Source organism: Nipponia nippon, unplaced genomic scaffold (assembly GCF_047370975.1).
Source record: "Nipponia nippon isolate SJK-2023a ecotype South Korea unplaced genomic scaffold, ASM4737097v1 scaffold_7, whole genome shotgun sequence".
NCBI lineage: Eukaryota > Metazoa > Chordata > Aves > Pelecaniformes > Threskiornithidae > Nipponia > Nipponia nippon.
In genome coordinates, this window is record NW_028262391.1 from 27428066 (window position 1) to 27448114 (window position 20049).

General features: G+C 37.6%; 1 protein-coding gene across 20 annotated transcripts in view; it reads right to left on the minus strand.

Moving 5' to 3' along the window:
* GIGYF2 (GRB10 interacting GYF protein 2) overlaps window positions 1-20049 on the minus strand; it is a 79355-nt gene that overhangs the window by 51963 nt on the left and 7343 nt on the right. For 14 of the 20 annotated variants that reach the window (XR_015700298.1, XM_087738582.1, XM_087738575.1 and 11 more), the window contains 5 exons: window positions 14625-14704; window positions 11876-12005; window positions 11538-11654; window positions 9551-9646; window positions 4988-5096 (listed from right to left, as the gene is read on the minus strand). Coding sequence is in view for 19 of the 20 variants with exons in the window: in XM_087738582.1 (XP_087594708.1) it covers window positions 4988-5096; window positions 9551-9646; window positions 11538-11654; window positions 11876-12005; window positions 14625-14665 (493 nt within the window). In the remaining variant the exon portion in view is untranslated. Of the gene's footprint in view, window positions 1-4987; window positions 5097-9550; window positions 9647-11537; window positions 11655-11875; window positions 12006-13818; window positions 13945-14624; window positions 14705-20049 lie in introns of those variants that run through there. The other 6 variants (XM_087738581.1, XM_087738579.1, XM_087738580.1 and 3 more) reach the window with 2 other exon arrangements.

Genomic DNA, 20049 nt, shown 5'->3' on the forward strand with positions numbered 1-20049 from the left:
AAAAGGACTCCAAGCTGTTATTCTTCATAAATAAAGCCCAGGAAAGTTTAAGCATCGCATGCAATGATGATCTTTGACTAGTTTCTTCACTACAAGAAAGCACTCTTCCTTCCTTTCACAGGAGATAATAAAGCAAAAGCAGTTCAAAAGAGAAAGCCACAGGCAGGCAAGAGTCAAAACAGAATGAAGGCACTGACTCATCTGGTGTCTCTGAGGTAGTGGAGGTGGAAAGTTGCATACACTTTTCCAACAGAAACAAAACTGGTTGTCCTTTTCTGTTTCTTACAGTGAGTGACAGCAACATTTGTAGTGCTCCCCTTACAGTGTGAGCAAGCATGAATCCACACTGATTACTGATAGCAGACACACAGCTAGCAGAGCCAAAAGGCTGGTGATATGGGAGATTTCATCAGCCTATAAAGCAAACGTCCTGTACAAGGAGAACAGAATCAGATTTGTTTTAACAGTAGCATGGCTTAGGGCAGCTTTAAAAGTATGTGAAACAACAGCCTGAGAAAATTCTCTCCACTTACCCCCCTCTGTGTCATGCTTCATCAGTATTTCAGTTGTGCTCAGCCACTGAAACGGCCTGAATTAAAAGATAACCTTGCAAAAGGTCCAAACAAATGATCTTAGCAATTCAATTTAAGGCTGCCTGTGGGGCCGTGGTACTCAACTCCCAGCTGTACTGACAGCACATAGCACCGGACAGGACAGATTTAAGCCACCTTTGCCCTGGTTGTGTTGCCACCCTCCTCCACTGCATTCTACAAGGCACACCGTCCAGGTACGGGAACAAGATGTGCCCATTCAACAGTACCCATTAGCAGGACATGTGCGACTCCAGCAGAAACCAAGTAGACCATTGTGTGAGAAGCATACTGCATTAAAACAGATCCTACCAAGCTACAGAAGATTAGTAGCTAGTTAAGGAAAACTGTGGTGTACAAAGTCAGTTATTCAGCAAGTATTACATAGATGAGTCTGACCTGAAAGTGCACACTGGGACACAGCTAATAGTGATAACAGAACATATGAAAAATGCTTGCAGAGAGGATAAAACTGCACATATAAGCACGCTGTTCACCATTCTGTTTCTGCACTTCTTGGCTTTTTTGTGGCTAATAAATCTAGAACAACATGCTTATTATAAATAGAATGCCACTTCTGAAAAAATGCCTGGCACGTGAGGAACAGACTTTCTAAGTGTAGATGTTGCACAAAGTATTGAATGCAAAGTCAATAGATGTCAATAAACCCTTCCATTTAAGAACTGAATGGAGCAGCTGTATCATTTGTATTTCATTAATTCCTTAAAAACCTCAGAATGAGGACCTCAATCCACTGGATATTGTAATCATAACAGCCAAAAGTCTCTAACCTGAAAAACAGACAAGGCTGAATTTAAGTAAAAAAATACAAGACACAAGCAAGAGGGTAAAAAGCAGCACACACCGTCATTCTAATTGTCATTACAAAAAAAAAACCCACAACAATACAAGCAGCAAATTCTTGAAATTACAGCATGACTGGAGTTTAGGGCCTATGATCATAGCCATAATACTGTGTGGGAAGAGCAAAATAACTGTAGTTCAACTACTGCTGTTCAGGTATGAGAACTTTCCACTTTCACACCATTTACACACTTTCCAACAGCAGCAAAGACAGATTACAAAGGGGAAAGACGGTGGGAGGGGAAAGAGTTCTAATGGGAAGCAAAGTACCCTTCATAAGGGTCTTAAACAAAAAGGAGAACAGCTACAAAACAAGGTGTCTGTAAGCTTACAGCCCATTCCAGGGACTATTTAAATCTCTCCTCGGCTGAGGCTCTTACTCATGAATGTTGACATTCCAGTCCCGCCAGCACAAAGCACAGGGCTTAACTGCACACCACAGGGAGCTCCCAGGAAAACAAGTCAATTAGAAAAAAGGTCACGTGCAAGTACTTGGTTTCTTTAGGGAATACAACTTCAGAACTACATAAAATGTGGATTTGTGTCTCCACACAAGACACATACAGTATTAGTGATGGCAGTTGCAGACTGCAAATGGCTTTTAACAGTAACACCGAGTTGTATTTCAGCACAGTCAAAAATTGTAAACAAAAAAAAAAAAAGAAATCAAAGCAACTTCCACACAGTAATCATTTTCACATTAGCTAAGTGCAATCATTGTCAGCAAGACTTGGGGTGACTGTTGAGAAAATATTTACTGAGTGTTATGTTGTAGTTTTAAATACTGATAAGGGAAGTCACGTTTAGAGTTCTAACAATAATCTTCCTACCAGCAGTTCATGCGTTCTTCCCTTTGCCAATCTGACACAGATTCCCTCTCACGCTCCCAAATGCTGGAACACGATTCTGTGATTTGTGCCTCAGTGAGACACAAATCTAACCGTACATGCAAATTCTTCCCTGAAGTTACTGTTATGCAAGTCACTTCAAGACAGTAATCTTGTTTTGGTAAAGGTGAAGCCCGCATTTGTTGCAGCAGCAGCAGCAGCTTTGTTGCATACAATAATGTAAAGTTCATGAAAAACACCAGATAACCTTTTGAACCCAGGAATTTTGCAATGCAATAAAGAAAAATGTTTTCCAACTGCTAAGTGAAGCAGTTCCTTTAGTGAACAAACTTTGAAGAAATTCCAAGTCCTTTTCATTGTAAGTTGAAAAAACAGAACTGCATTTAAAGCTCACTACTTGCAAGCAACATATTAGTTTTTTAAGTTAGACATCAACAGTCCTACACTGAACTTTTCATAAATAACTATTAGAAACAGAAGTCCTGAATTGCAAGAACATGACATGTATAATTATGAAAAAATATACAATTTTGTCCTGGCAGAAGCCCTGATTTGTTTGCTGAGATATAGAAACTCTGGGAAGACTCATCATGCCTAAAGCCCAAGACTAATTGCTCATGGAAAGAAAAGGGGAAGATCGGAAGAAACAAGCAGCAATCAGTATCAATGAAAGAGGAAAATCAGTGATTTACAATTTCAAATGTATCGAGAATGAAAAATGAATGGGCTAAGGTGGAGAAATGTGTCCTTTACAGCTTAGCAGAAAGTAAGAATGACAGAGTAGCCTAACAAGCACAGCATATGATTCATACAAATTAAGAGAAAAAGATCAAATGAGGATGAAAACAAAAATAAAGTGAAAAAGGTAAATTTTACAATGAGGTTCTTGAGCTAGTATTTCTTATCATATCTTAAAAATGAAGTATGAAAAAATAGGAATATATGCAGTAGAAGCTTTCAAACCATCTTAATAATACTGCATAAATTTTAAGTTCTGTTCACTAAAGTGTACTGAATCAAACTTTATTGCCAAACAAAATTTCCATTTCCAAACAGATTCAATAACAGAATTACTGGATTAGAAGCCATATTCTGCCACATATAACCCTATGACCTCATTGAAACTAGTGGGGGCAATTAAAAAGCAACCCACTGCTCACTGCACGAGGATGACCTTCACTGCTAATGGCACAGCGCAAAAAAAGAAAGGAAAATTTGACGAAAGGAAGAAAAATAAAGGGTTTAGCATATCAGAAATGGTCAAGGTATCTTGATACTGAAACTAGAGAGCACACTCGTCATCATATGATCTCAAATCACCAAATTTTAAGCAGCATTCATTTCATTTGCAGAATTAAGCCTTAATGCATCTAAAAAAAATAGCTAATAAATGTATTCCTAGCAAAAGTGAAACATGAATGGTAGCAATGCAATACGCACATTAAAAGAACACAACAACAAAGCAACAGCTTTCAAATGTACAACAGAAATATAACAAGGTATAAGAGTGTCACCCTGTATCTATATATGTCCACATTTACTTTTTTTTTTTTTTTAATTAAGCCCTGAGCATTTGGCAAAGACAATGATAAATAAGGAGGGGAAGTGACAGGGAAATCTAGGAATAGCCTCACAAAAGTTTAAATGTATGTGCCTTAGCTGGGAAGCAACCAGAAAAGGACAGATGACAATCTACAAATATCTGAAATATGTAAGCCAAGAAGAAAACAGGATTAAGGAATGAGAACAGAAATGAGAGAACAAATTAAGTCAGAGTAAAATTCTGGTCAAGCATTTAATTATATATGGAAGTGATTTCTGAAGATGTTCTTGAAATTATCATCAGTTAAGGACATTTAGAATTAAATTAGAAAGGACCCCAAGAAAAACCTCACCTAAGCACCTGCAAAGACAGAGGTTACATGATCAATCACTCCTGATGATACTTCCAAGTTATTAGCTTCTTAGTATTCTAAATGTAACCCATCATATTTATACATAAACCCCGAAAATAGTGTTCACAGCAGTATGCACATTGAAAGGGAACTGCTAAGATAAATTCTAGATTTAACAATTTGTTTTGAATCTAGTGATAGGACTTGAGAACATTTTCTCAATTCATTTGCAAATGTTTGAAGAGATCCAGGATGAGACATCGACTATAGCGATGCACTAAAATCGGCAAGACTCAAATTTCTCCCAAATTCAATTATGTCTTTCCATTAACCTTGTCCTGTTTATTCTCAGGATGTTAATAAATAAAAATAACCTTTCAGAACACTGGACACCACCTACTACAATCTTAATGTTTTAAATACATTTGTGGATTCTTCTCCCTTTTCCCTATAAATGGGTTTTATACCTTTAATAAGCTTATTTCTTACAATTCTGAACCAAAGAATTTCCTATTCCACCTCAAAACTACCTTTCCCTTTTGCTTTCCACACCCACCAATCTGACAAAGGCATGTAACACAGGTATCAGATGTGCACTAGGTGCGCAGAACAATCACTAAACACAACATTCATTCTCTACCACCACCTTATTGGAAAGGTTTCAAAGCTTTAAGGGAAAAGAAACTGGGCATGAGAAAATCTGGCTGTAACCAAGCTTCATCTAACATATTTCAGAAGCTTTAACCTGGATCACCTGCATACGTTGCAGTGCATCCCACTAACAGCTCACCTCGACCTCTAGAGGAACTTCGACCTCGAGGAGCCCCTACCACCGTTCCTCCTCCACGTCCCGTCAACCGCAGGACAGCAGCACTGTTTACAGACATCGAGAAATTTCTCTGCCAAGAAGAAGAAAGAGCCATGGTGAGATTCTATTAAAAAAACCCCAAAACTAGAAACACTTAACCATTATCCTAAATTTAGCTTAATACCAGCTTTTCTTTCCTTACGTTCATTGCAAATTCTCTACAACTGACTAATACTAACAAGGAAAAGGATTCCCTGGAGACATGAGTAGCTGAAGCAGTCTACAAAAGGATCTTGGACAATATTAGCACTTCCAAGTTACTTACCTGAAATTTCCATGCTCTAAAAGTAGTAAGTGAGCACCTACTCCTTTATCAGATGATTCCAGCACAGAAGTGATTAGAACATCAGCAGCTTTAAACACAGCCTTTCAGTTGCAAAAAGAGATTGGCACCTGCCTATACCTGACACCATTAATATAAATTCTAGACTTATTTCTTAAACAAAGCAGAAACATGTAAAGAGCAACAGAACTTGAATAAAATTATATTTACCAATCTCCTTTGCAGAAATAAGTCTTTTTTTTCCTCTATCATAGGAGCAACATGCTTTAGGGAAAACAGTGTGTTTAAGGCTTTTGGAATTTAAATTATATTCATTTTAGTAAGACAAACACCAGTAAAATTCAACTTTATTTTAATATGAAATAATTGCTAAAGAGAAAGCTATTTCAATAAAGAATGGATAATTATAATAAACTCTGGCTCCATTCTCTGAGCACAAATAGTTGGAAAACTGGGCCAAAGAATTCAGGAGCATGTTCAGAAACATTAACAAGCACACCTGAATTCACACACACTTTCTGAATGCAAGTTTTAAATAATTAGAATGCAAAGGACTCCAAACAGCTGTTACGTCAGGCTTCTTGATAGGAACTTAAAGGAGGCAAATTGCTTACATGAACTCATCTGAATTACTATGACTTTGAAGGTCTTCAGAGAACAATGAGACAAGCAATTATATACTATTAAAAATCTAAATGTCTAACATCAAAGCCAACAGACATCTGGAGGAGTTTTAACCCATTTCAGAAACAAGCCTAACTGCTCTATATGTTCTTCCTACAAAGCAGATCCTCCTTCAAGAGAGAACTGCTAACTAAGTAGACTTGAGGGGAAAAAAAAAAATCCAGTCATGCATGGTGAAATAGCAAGGTCAGCCTCCAGTAAATCTGATTCTATTTTCCTAGCTAGCTCTTAAAAGTATACAGCAACCATTTCAACAGCAAGCTAAGCAAATCACCTTTCCTGCTGTTGATACTTCTGCTTTTTTGTGAAGTGGTGAAATATTTTACTACAAAAACAACTTTAAGCTATTGATCAAATTCACTGTCTTGCATAGGAGATTCCTTAATTTTTGATGCCTTATTTTTCCAATAAGAATGAAATAGTAATCTCACTTCCTTTTCCAATTTTTTTTTTTTTTTTTTTTTACTTCTCTGCCTAAACTCTGAACAAATTCTCCCTCCCCTCTGCAGAGCTTGCTGTGGTGAAGATGCAATCCTTGTAATGTGCATAGTGATAATAATCCACATGGTAAGATCACAATAAGTAACAAGAAAGCAAAATAAAAAAAGCAAAAAACACCCTACTATTGATTAGTATATTACTTCAGTGTCCATCCCTGACAATGCACACCGAAGAGCAAAGCTGCCCCAAAACAGGGGCTCAGTTAATCCTTTAGTAGCAAATGGAACACTTCCCAAGAAACAGACGTCAGAAACATAACCAATGAGGACACAAAAAAATCTCCATCATATTTAGCAAGAGCTTGAGACTCCCTTACTCCACAAGCAGATAAGATTAAGGAAACTGAATTCTTTCCTAATGCAACTAGGAATAAGAGGCAGGGGTGGGGGAGGCAAAGGAACATATGCTGCATATTGCCAGTGGTCAGTGCTGGAAGCCTCTGTTAAAGCTATCTGGAGAAACCTTCTTTTCTTCAAAAGACAGCTCCCTGGAAACAGATGTTAGACAAATCTATGGTGTCATATAACAAAACTTACTACAAGGTGAATCAGTTGAGCTCTAAGTTAGCCCAGCATCCTTATCACCAGGAAAGTGACATTCTACATAAAAAGGATAAAAAGGACCAGCAACTCCATCTAAAGTATATCCATGTCCTGTAATAAGGAATACTGTAGCCATGAGTACCTGACTAGTTAAATTTCACAGGACTAAACAAATTTAAGCTTAAATTCATATAGCTGACATTATCTATCATCAACGTCTAGATAACGCATCTTTAAATCAGCTTGAGAGAAGTTCTTCCTGGGCATATTACACATACAACTACAATGCTATCAGGTGCATAACTCTCAGGTTGCAAGCAAGAATTGCTCTGAATCCAAGCCTAGAGTAAGCCTGACGGGTTCAGCTTCAACTGAACACTACCCCAAAAGTACATGTGTTCTGATCAGCCTGTCCTCTACAGGACTCCCAAATCTCCATCCCTCAAGTTCTGAGAGGATACTACTACCCTCAGTATTCACGGAAGGGGGCCAAAGGTGTTTTAAACTCTCTTTTATCAACCTTAGGTGAAAGAGCCTTCCTGCACCATGACTAGCAGCAAAGCCATTAATAGTCACCTCAAGATCACTTCTGAACACGATTCTTGATGATGAACAATGTTTATTATGTCATGGGAAACAAACACCAGGAATTTCTGGTAGCTTAATGCCATTCCCTTGGTATCTCAAATCAGTCATGAAGGGGGGAATAAAGATCTTCAGACAAGAAAAATCAGATTGTTCACATCCCCTGGGTCCCCAGAAAGCATTAAAGGGAAGACTTTCTTAAAAAGGAAATATGGACCTCTTCTTTCAGATTAAGATTTTTGTGGAGATTGTAGAGAACTGTTAAGCCAACCATGAAGATTCCTGCATGATTACAGGTGAAAATGAGCAGGAAAAAAAAACAGTGACAGTGCACGCCAACTCCTCAGAAGTTTTCAAGACTGATGAAACACTGGGCACTGCAGCAGAGGACCACCTATCCCTGAAGCTCAGCAGCACTTACCATCGCATCTGTACCAAGAGGCTACTCAGCACATGTTCAATACCCTAGCCTTAAACTATTATTATTCCCCTTGGACGGTATCTTGACAATCCCCAGAAGTCAACAGCCCCTTTAACTGTAAAAGGCTTCTAGTTTACTCTCTGAAGGACTCCGCTATGCATCAGCAAAAAAATAAGTCCAAAGATATTTAACACCAAGGTTCAATATTTTGGTGTGTTACTGTATGTCTGACTGACCATTTCCTGGGCTTGCTGCCCTGAATCCCTCCTGTTCCCACCAGAGAATGGGAGCTGGGCTAAGATTTCCCATAAAAGCATATTCTCCATCTCGGTTGCCTTTTAAGACTAATTATGACATGAAGTTCCTACAGTGTATTTATGTGAACTTAAATATGACTGCTGGTTAAAAGCTAAACTATTAGCATCTTATGTCAAAGGACAGTATCCTAAAAAGACACAAGAAATATAAATCAACTCTGAGGAGGAAGGAATTCCAGAAGAGGTGAAGAGGATATGCCAGAATACCCCGGCACAAAAAGATGATGAAAAATTCAAGAATATAATAGCAAGGGGCAAAGGAAGAAGGATGCTCTGAAATCTAAAGAAACTAACACTCTCCACCCCTGCAAAAATCAAATTATACTCAAGTCCGTAAAAATACTCGGCTTTCTATTAGAAAAGTAACAAACAAAAAGATCAAACCACAGTATCATGAAGTAAGAAAAGTGCTAAGAAACATGACAAACCAGAGAGCAACTACAAAATCAGAAGTTCTGACAGCCATAAAGAGAGAATCAATTCAGAGTCAAAAGTCAGAGGCATTTATCCAGAGGGGGGCAGACAGTTTTCTCTGCTAGGAATTGAATTTAAAGCAAGGGCTTTCAAACTACTCAGATCAGTCACCCCTGAAATGGAATCTTTGTGGACTACCTGCTCTCACTCTTATCTTGTTCACCAATTAATTATATACCTATAGAGACTAAACAAGGAAATAATGAAGCAACTGCTTACAAAGTAGTTGAGAGTACTGCACCTTCCTAAGAAATGTTAACAGTCAAAAAACTTAAACGCTTCTCCAAAGACCACAAAACTGAAGTTACAGAACTTAGACACTTCTATCACAACAGAGAAGGTTGTCCAAAAACTGTAGAAGGTTCACTGATCTGAAAATGCTGTGTACTTAAAAAATAGGTAATACTTCCCAGAAGATGATCCTAGATTTAACAAGTTGACTGTGTGCCATCAACAGAACATTGTACGAAAAATATTTATTCAAATTTAAGTAATAATTGAGCATGAATGGAATTTAAATTTATATTAACACAGCATGCTTTCATAATTTCTTTCCCTGAAATCTACTAATCTCAAATTTTATGGGTTTTTTAATGGAGGCATACTCTTTATTTTGTCTTTACACTAATGACAATATAAAGTGTTGGTTTTTTTTTTTTAAAAAAAAAGGATACAAACCTGTTCTTCTTCTGTAAAAGGTACAAGTGCCAGTGGTGGCAGGGGCTCCTCTTGTAAAATAGGCAGAAACTCCTTATCCAGAAGGTCTGAAGGTATCTGTATGAAAGGAAAATAGCGTACAAATATACACATGTATTTCCATTTCAGGGATGATGCTACACGCTTTGATTTACAAAAAAATTTTTATCCTGCCAACTCTGGCTCCATCTACCCAGTACATCAGTACTTCCAAAAACATTTATTAGGGGTGGGTGTAACTCCGCTGCAAATTTACACCCCCCAGAAAAAAATTCTTATAGACAAAACACCCAAAGCATCCACCACCCACAACTGTAATATGTCAAGTATCAAGATCATACACATCTGAATTCAAACTTCCACACCACTGCAGCTCAAATCTGAACCAAGTGAAATTTCATCTGGTAAATTAAAAAAGTATTGCTCTAACTTCAATGCACTTTTATAGCCATATTTTTTAATATATGTTAACAAAGCTACCATATATAGCACTGAGGTTGTATTTGATTTAAAGTCAGCATTTTCAATTTACAACCAACAAGGAGAGTAAAACAAAAGTAAAGTGAAACTATAGGTATGGATTTATTAAGTAGAGAACACTGATGATTTAAATCAAAATAAATTTTGACACTAATTTTTAATCAGTCCATCAGCAGATGTGACCTTGAGCATGTGGACAAGAAGCTGCAATTAGAGCCAAGTGAGCTCTAATTATGCCAATAAAGAACTGTCTCAAAAATATCTAGTTCATAATACTAAAGAGTTCTCCCAATCTTAATTGAAGCAAAGCAGCCTAGGGTTTTACTTTTTTTCATTTGGGTATACCCTAGCAGGAGTCTTCCTGCTTTCAATCAGAGTATCTTTTAATCAGAGATGCAACTTTGCCTAATCTTCAGCCAGCAAAGATTGAAGATGACACAGTAAAAAAGGACTAGGGTACAAGATACAGCTTAAAAACATCGCATCTAGTAGTTGACTAGAAACAGTGTCAGGAGTCCTCTCAGTCTCAATAACTAGAATTACTCAACACCATGGAAACACATGTATACCAAAAGCAAGACATAGTCTAATAACAATGATCTTCTGGCAAACACACAGAGAGAAAGTATTCTTTTGGACCATTCGTAACCATCAGAAAGCTTCCTGTAACACAGGGTATTAATAGGCTGTTCTGAATCAGTTGCAACTGTAGAGGTCGTATCATCATCTGATAGAACGTACACAAATTGCAAAAAACAATGACCTCTGACAGGCTGACTTATTCAAGCATAACATCAAGGTTTAAATCACATACAGCAGGATAATTCTGCATGTTAAAACATGGCTTTAAGCTATAACACACTTAACAGCTTTAGCAAAATCTTTGACATTCAATGCCCTTGAATCCATGTATAAGCAATGCAGGCTCCCAGCACTGTATGAAAATGTCAGTGCAGCCACGGTAGGATAAGAACATGGAGGTATGTGTGCACATCTATGTACAAAGCTAAAGGCACAACCTGACGTAATTTCTTGCAGTCCCTCCCTGACTTGAGATTAAGGCTCTTGGAGGGATTCAGACTTCCAAGTCACTACGTGTCTGCTGCAACAATAAACCAACCTCTGCCACCATCTACAGAAAAGCCTAATGTTTACAAATGCAGAATGTATGAATCATTTGCCTGAAACACTCTCTGAAATGTGACTTTTGTATCACTGAAAACCTTCATTTGAAATTAAGCCAGAGGGAAGTTCTTGACTTTCTACGCTGCTCTCTTGCATTACATGTGCTAGATTGTATTTCTGTCCTGAGTCCCAGAGAAGTGGGGACTGCTCTCATTGGGCTGGTTACCTGCTAAAGTGAACTGCCTTAAGTCAGGATAAATGGGGAGGCTCTTGCCTTTTTTAGATGATCTGCTAATATGATTCATTGCCTGACTTTCAAGCTGAATCAAATAACTATTTTACATTATATTAAATAAAATCCTACTGAGGCAAGCAAATCTGCACAGCTGCAAGGAGACTTTAACCCTCCATCATCTGTGGCAGTGGGACTGAATATGGCAATCAGGTTTTTTTTGTTCTCAGTGGGTACAGGAAGTTGCCCCTAAAATGGCAAAAAGAATCAATCAAACATAATGAACGTAGTAAGAGTGGGATCAAATAAGCACACACACAAAAAAACCCCTCACAATTAGACCTCTTCAGTTCTTTGCCAAGGGATACACAACTTCTTTGTCCATAATCACAAAATACAAATAACTATTCCTAATCACAAGACTGTCATTAGGAACACACACATCAGGCCTTCTTCCTCGTCCTGCTCACCTTATTATCCTTTAGAAAAAGTGCCAACATTTCTTCTCTCCCATAGCGATAGTCTGCTAGTTTGTACTTTGGCAAAGCTGGAGACAGAGGAGGCGATGTCACGCTCCCGCCACTAGACAGAGCTCGCAGCCTAAAATAAAGCAGAAGAGCAATGAAAACTGAGTTGAGGAGAATGTGTCTTCACCTATGCTATCATCCCTCTGCACATTTACAGATTTGACACAAATGGAATAAATCCAGTACTGAAAGTAAAGACATTAACAGTCTAACTTCTAAACTCTAACACTTGGTGCTTCAACAAGAAGAGAGAAAGAGCTTCCATCAATTTTCCCATAGACAGTAGAGAGAAAGAAAAAAAAAAAAAAATACTCCCACGAGCACATCAAGGAATTCAATTTATCCCCTGGAGAACTCTTATGTTGACTATACAGCAAGCTAGCTACACCCCTAAAGCCTTGACTAAGCTATTTATACTGGCTACACAAAATTCAGTTGTAAATCTTCCATAGATATTAATGACAACAGGTTCTTTTTGACAAGAAAATTCATACCACACTAGGGACAGTGCAGCAAACATTGAGGAAAAAATTTATTCAGATATTTTTAAAAGTTTAACAAACAGTATAGGACAGTAAATTTTGCAATGAGGTTTCTTCTTGTGTCTCTGGAATCTAATCTACTCCGAATTCCTTTTTCAGAACTTAAAATTAATGGCATTTTTCAGAGAGCACATACATCATTTAGCTTAGCGTCTCAATAAAAAAAAAGTACAAAATATAGCCACACTTTACTTCAGAAACATTTCAAGCAGTAATCTAACTTATGGTAACAGATAAATATGCTATTAAGTTTGGTCATCCCACACAGGTAAGCTACTCAACTTCTTGCAGACAACATCTTAGTTATATGACATTATTCCCAATACGCAGGTGGGTTAGTCTCATTCTATACAATCATTTCCTCAGCTACCCGAATATCCTGTATTTTTAAGTTTGAGGAATGTTTTACAAAAGGATGTGTGTCAAGAAACAAAACCCAGACCATTTTCCTGCAGTCTCCATGATATGCATCTTAGACAAGTAAAACAATGAGAACTTTTCTCAACAATTGCAAAATCCTTGGAAAGGAAGGTGCTCTAAACTAAAAGATTGATTCAGAGGCTACCTCTCACCTAATTACTGAAGCATGCTTTGATTTGTTTTATTGTTCTTTAAACAGAAAGGAAAAAGTAATTTGCAAGTCAAATGTTTATCTTATTTTTTTAGTTTGGTGCCACCCAGTGGCAGTTTCTTTACATACCACTTCCAAACAAAAAATGTCTGGGGAGGCATTATTCAAAGGATTAGATGGCTCAGTGCAATGTTCAACTCCAGTCCAGATCAAACGTGACCAAGAGTTTCACTATTAAGTGATACAACAGCATACATGACAGACATGACTATACTGCAACGCAAAAGAATAATTATAAATCTTAGAATTTTATTCCATTATTCCTGTAAAATCTAGTAACTCACTGAAGTATAATATATACTTTCATACATAATCTAATCTGTTTTTTAAACTAAATGGAGACTGAAGTCCACTCACTATGACACAGCAGTCAAGTTACTGTTAAAATATGTGCTTTTTTTAGAGTTGCCTTCCCCCTTCTCTTTTTTTTTTTAATATAACGTTGGCTTCCATCCATCAATGAATCTAATCATGTCTATCTTACACTGAAGAGCACTCCAGCATAAGATATCTGCCTGGTGGGTGTATTTATAGACAGTGATAAAGTAATTCTTTAACCTTCTTTCAATCTAACAAAATAGACTGAGCTCTCTCTTTGTTTTCCAGGCCACAAATCATGTCTGTCTTCTCTGTTGAATACTCTCCAATTTTTGTACACTGCGTATAAAAATGTGTCAGCAAAAGTAAATGCATTATTCCAGTAACAGTCTTACCACATGCTATGCAGCAATTATATTTCCTATAACCACTCCACACTCCCATTTACACACTTAAGGATCACATCACTCTTCAGAAACCACACCATCCAGAATTCTTGTTTGTAATCGCAGTCACCAACACTTTAAGAAGAAATTGGAACAAATACTGAACAATAATCACACCTGTGCAATTACTCTTTAGCAAAAGCCAGGACAATGCATGTCAGACAAGCTGGAAAACTAACAGCTGATACAAGATTATACAATGTCATGGATTCCCTTTAACACAACAGCTCGTTTTTCCTGACATTTTTCAGTGTGCACATGCAGGAGACTGACTTGGAACGCACACTTTTACCATATTCCATACAGTTGTTTTTTTTTTTAATACTGGAAAAAAAAAAAGCTTGCTTAGCTATAGATTTAAGTCCAGTGAGGAGAGTGTAAGAACTTCTTATTAATATGTATCACATGGAAAGACCAAACATGTAAGTCTTCTTCACTTACTCTGTGTATACCTCCAAGAACATAAACATTATTCCTCCCTCAGATACTTGGTAGCCATGTGAACGTTATGCATTACCATAACATAAAACCCAACTCATTTCATACACAATGCCAATTTACAAAGTGAAGACTAATTTTATAATATTGCTTTAAGTCACAGGCCAGGGACTGAGGTGAAGCAGTATGGAACAACAAAGACATTATATCCCATTCAGTCTTATAATCAATTCAGTCTCAAAGGACAGAAATTCATAATGTTTTTTTAAAATTTTAGACAAGGTTCCGGAGTCTCACAAAGCAGAAAAAACACTCACCATTCAGGCCCAAAGTTAAGTGTCTGAGTTTCTGCTGCCATTTTTTCCTGTTCTATTCCTCTTTTTTAAAAAGCGTGAACCTGAAAAATAAAAATGTTTACTATGAAAACAACTGGATTAATACATTCCTTCATAAATTTCTTCCCAATACAAAAGCACACCTGGTCATGCAAAGAAATGAAAAAATTGACTATGTGGATTTTTTTTTTTTTTAAGGAATCCATTTCAGCTCTCCAACACAGAGTAATTTACTAATATAGGAGTAACTGCATCAAGATCTCTTCCCTAAATTCATCTTTTTAACAGCTCAAACAGGACACTGGATCAGGGCGTCTGAAGAAACAATTTGTACAAACAGTCCCTTTTCAAATCAGTGATTACAGCAAGACAACCAAACATGGAGAATTTGATGCATAATCCTCTTCTGTAAGAACAGTAATGCTTAATTAACAGAATTGCAGCTTCCTGACAATTACAAGAGGATAAAAAACCCACTAGAATTACAGCAAGCAAGATTCGCCAGTTGAGTGGCAGAGTATTCAAGAAATTTCCACTGCTCACTCTTGAAAAATAAGCCTTCTAAAGATTGAGTACATCCAATGCTGTGACATGCTCCTAAATCCGCAGGCAGATGACAGTATTTCTCTCATTCTTGGTTTTATTAAGCAAAAAAATGCACAACTTAAGAATTCAGCTGCTTTCTTTCCTATTAGCCAAGGTCCTGCAGACGCTAGTGAAGGCCAGACCAAGTTCCTATGTATCAAGAGTGCATGGACAACAGCAGATGAAGCCATACTGAAGAGAAAGAACAAGACTAACGGAAGGCTATGAAGTTTCCTCTATCAGAGCCAAGTCCAGCCTATGCAGTTCTGGAGAAGTGTCTTTTGCAGTAAGAAAATACAGCTCCTCTTTCCTTCCAGCAACGGCAAAATTCCGATCTGCAGAGGAAGGGGTTTTGTTTTTTTAAAAAACAAACAAAAAAGGATTTGAAGCATTACCTACAGAAAGAGGTTGATTAGCCTTCAAGAACCCATAAAGACAGATGGTAGGGAGGGAGCTTTGCCGTATCACAACTCTGTTCCTTAACAGACCCAAGGACTAAACAAGAAGCTTCATAAATTTGTCTATACTTTGCATGAAAAGGTGATGGAAAAGAAAAACAAAACGTGGGGAGATAGAAGTGGAAAGGGCATCAGTTACTGAAGAAAAGAAAAAAGACAAAACCACACAAAGGAAACATTTTTTTCTTATGTATCTGCTACTGAAGTAATGATATCAGAGTTAAAAAAAAAATCAACAGCCTGAAAGCTAGAAAATGAAAGGAAAAAAAAAAAACACGCTAAAACTGCTTGAGCAGATTTTACCCAAATCTTTTTGGCATACGATTATAAATAGTTGTAAAACCCCATGCAGCCTAAATCTACCAGCCAATGTTTGGCTCATGTATTTTTGCTACACACCGTATTAACTTTTTCCCATACACAATTTATATACAAATTGTAGTATTTTTATTTTCACATTAACCCTATATAATGAAATAGGATTATCCCCACTACATGCACCAGAAGCTAATACAAAAATATCCAGCCAGTCTCACAGGCCTAGTTTGAGATGATTTTGGTCTGATTTGGGTTGCCTTTTTGAAGCAGCCAACAGCTCATTAGAACATTCATGGTATATCCATTCATCATTCTGCAAATCAAAATACAAGGTTAGGTACCTAAAGAAGACATACAGCAGCCATATGTGAAAATATTGTGGGGCAATTCAAGCAAACCATCGTGCACACTTTGGCAGAGACAAGCCTCTAACACAATTCCTAGCAGCCTTAATTGGATGGCTGTCCCTTTGCTTCCTGCAATGCCTGTAATCCTTCTGCTGGGAGGTGTAGGGGGAAGAGCTTTCAGATCAACCCATGTCGATCACCAGGGAACCTGGGATCTTTAGCTCCTAACATCAATGCTAGCTTAGTATCAGTAATACCAAAAAGGCTGGCACTGAATGTTAAACTGCAATGAAAACACAGCTGAAAAGCATAAGATACAAGGATAAAACACTAAGAACCCATTAGGATCAAGCGGTTTTGGACCCACTGGGCTCCACCCTCTTCAGCCTCTGGGTTTCCTTCCCAAAATCTGAGAATATTGTGTCATCTTTCTCAACTGGACTCCTAAGCACTTTAGTACCTACAAGCATAATCAAAGAATGCTAATCATCCCATTGAGCTGCAAAATGGTTTTCTTTGTCCCTCATTTTTGGCCACCACACTTTTTTGGGGGAACTCTCTGCTGGCTTCCTCTTCTGTGTTGTAATCAGATCCTCCTTAGAACTTCTGACTGCATGAATTTTGAATCAAAAGCAAGACACCTGTAAGTGGATGAAACTGTAGCTAAATGGGGGGGGGGGGGGGGAACCCAACAGAATAAAAAAAAAACAGATCTGCAGATCATTTGAGTAGGTGTAATAGGTGAATTTACTCTAATAGGCAGCATTACCCAGAAATAAAACATACATGAAAGAAATTACAAGCAAAGCTGAGAGAAAACCCTTGGGAAGGAGGCACTCTGGAAATAGGTAATGATTTGGGAGTAAGGGGGCAGAGGAATAACAAAAAGAGACTCAAGAAAGCTAAGACAGCAAGTGCGCAAAAGGAATACACTTAGCCATGTCAGAGCAGAGAAGATAGGGAAAGCAAAAACCATGCGCTGCTTCTACCAGTTCACAAAGCAGCAGCCAAAAGGTGAGAGCACGAAAGGCAAACGGGGGAGGAACCTCTGACAGGGACTGCACAACACACGGGGTCGGTGCACAGAGGAGAAGCTGTACTAACTGGAAAGGCAAGTTGGGGTGGACCACGCAGCACTTGCATTGTGAGAGGCAAGAGTCAGGGTGGAGCAAGAAAAAGGGTGAGGAATTAAGAAAAAGGAATGAATGATCAGGTCATAAATTTAACTATTTTGGCCAAGGAAAAGGAATGAATATATCAGATCTTTATTATCTTTCTTAGGCACTAAACTTCAAAATTAATAATTAAAAAGTTAATTTTGATCTTTATCTATGCTGCCTCCTTATTAATCAAGGGTGGCAAATCACAGAAATAATATATACCTAACACATTTCCTCCTTGATATAATTTGATGAGGGAAAAGCCCCTTTCTGAACTGCTAGAGTTTTGTAAATCAAGATTTTCTACAAATTAATGGCTATTGATTGAGGAATCTGCACAGCCACAGATTTTATACGGGCAAAGAGCACACAGGGACAGGCTCACGTTGAACCAAGAAACCGAGGCCATATTTTGATAGTGTTCAGTTAGCACCACTGCTTGGGCAAGAATTGCTACCTGAGGACTTCCCACCACTCCTTCAAAGGTGAACCTTTTCTCCAAGGTTTTCTTCAAATCAGGTCAATCCTTGATCAAGGTGCCAGTGCAACCCTACAAACAGTTGCAGTTTTCCTGCATATTTGGGGAAAAATGGAATTGCTTCATAAGCTGGAACTGGGACCACATTTTCCTGGGGTGGTACTGCAGCCACCAACCTGCTATCAGTATGCAGGATTGAAAAGAGAAGAAATCACATCAACCCCACCATCAACCTGTGGACTGGCAAGGGAAAAAACAAAAAAGCTTTCTATTTTGTGAGCAGCTTAGTACTTTGGAAGTCAGAAGTCCATCCTCTGAGCAGATACAAAATGTAATCCAATAACATTAAGCCTTTAAGTGGCTTTCACTCACAATTAACAGGTAATATTATAGGTATAGAAGCTGCTATCAGCAACACTCAACTCATTGGTTTACTTTAGGCAAAATGGCTGTTTTACCAAGCTTGCAGTTTTTTAAATTATTTTTCAAGCTCGCAATTTAGTACCTGACAAATCTATTAAAGCTCTCAGAAACATCTGCTTCAGACACAAGTCAGAACTTGATTCTACTGGCTAGATTTGTATGTTAAAATGCATACGAAGATGTTTCAGTTGAAAAAAATCTAAGGAAGGTCTATAATTACTGTGGCACATTTTGGCCACAAGCTCTGGTCTTTTAAAATGTATAGGTATCTAATAAATATCTAGGCAAAAAGCTGTTTTTCAGAGACTTTGAAAGATCTAAACTGCAATGTTTTCCAGACTTTGCTCAACCTCAGGATTTACAGAAAACTGCCGTTTTAAGGTTTGTCCCTTACTCATAGGCACTTGAGTGAAGACTTCCAGGCAATTTTAAATTTCTACATTTCCATTATAGAATTCTGTTTGCTTGTACCACATGGCAATCTATCTCACCAAGATGTTTTGCTGTTTTGGATAGAGATAAACTGATTCTTAGCATCCCAAGTTGAGTCTAGGCAATGACTGCATTCAGGTCTGCCCATCTAATCTTTCCTACAGACAAAAAAAAAAAAAAATTAAAGATTTGGACTGTCACTGCGACTTATAGCTTTGGGGCTGCTGCTTGCTTAGTTTTTTTAACAACTTTGGAAACCTAAACCTTGGAAAAAAGATATACCACTGATCCTTCCTATACACAGCTATTTTATTTTGAAATGGTATACGGTTTGATCAGAGATGTTTAGGAAGAAAAGTATCCCTTCCTTACAAGGTAGTTCTGTTGCTACTGTAGGTTTGAAACAGCCTTTTTAACCTAGAAATTGGCTGAAAATTTTGAGAACCAAAGAAAACAACAGAAATCTAATATAAGCAGATTTAAGTGCAAGGAATTGGGTTCTCCTTAAGCAAACTTGGAACAGGAATTGAACAGCAGTGCTCCGCCATGCAACAGCAACATTACATCAAGACGATAAAACTTCACCTTCCACAAGCAAGAAAACATTTCACAGGCAGCTACTAGAGCTAACTAATTTCAGTGCCAGTAATTCTGTTTTAAAAAAAATTAACAGGTTGACTGAATAATTAATGCTGATTTTCTCTAATTCTTGAAACACTAAGAAGATCCAGAACTGTATGCAAGCTACCTTTTAAGTAAAGTGGTAAACACGATGACTCAGGTGGCTACACTACCAGTCTGTTTGATATTAATCATTGGCTAAAGCAGACAACACTGATTAAAGGACACTGACATAATTAAGGCCAGCCAACATGGATTTATGGAAGACATTCAATCAAAATATACTTTTGTAACAGTAGAAATTTTATTGCTCAAACAAGAAGGTGAAATAAAATTTAACTTCTGCAGGACATTTCCATTAAGTAGAATGCTAAAAAGGACAAAATCATTCAAAACCACATGAAAAGTCTCAAATCATCACAACCTGTTTTTTCTTTTAACCTTCTCTTCTAAAGAATCTACAACAACCCATCTCAGGAGGCAAAATATTCTCAAAACAGAGTAAAAGGTAAGAAGTTATCCTCTACTTCTATAGAATCTGTAACATTGGCCCACATAACTTCTAAAACCTGAGGATGACAAACA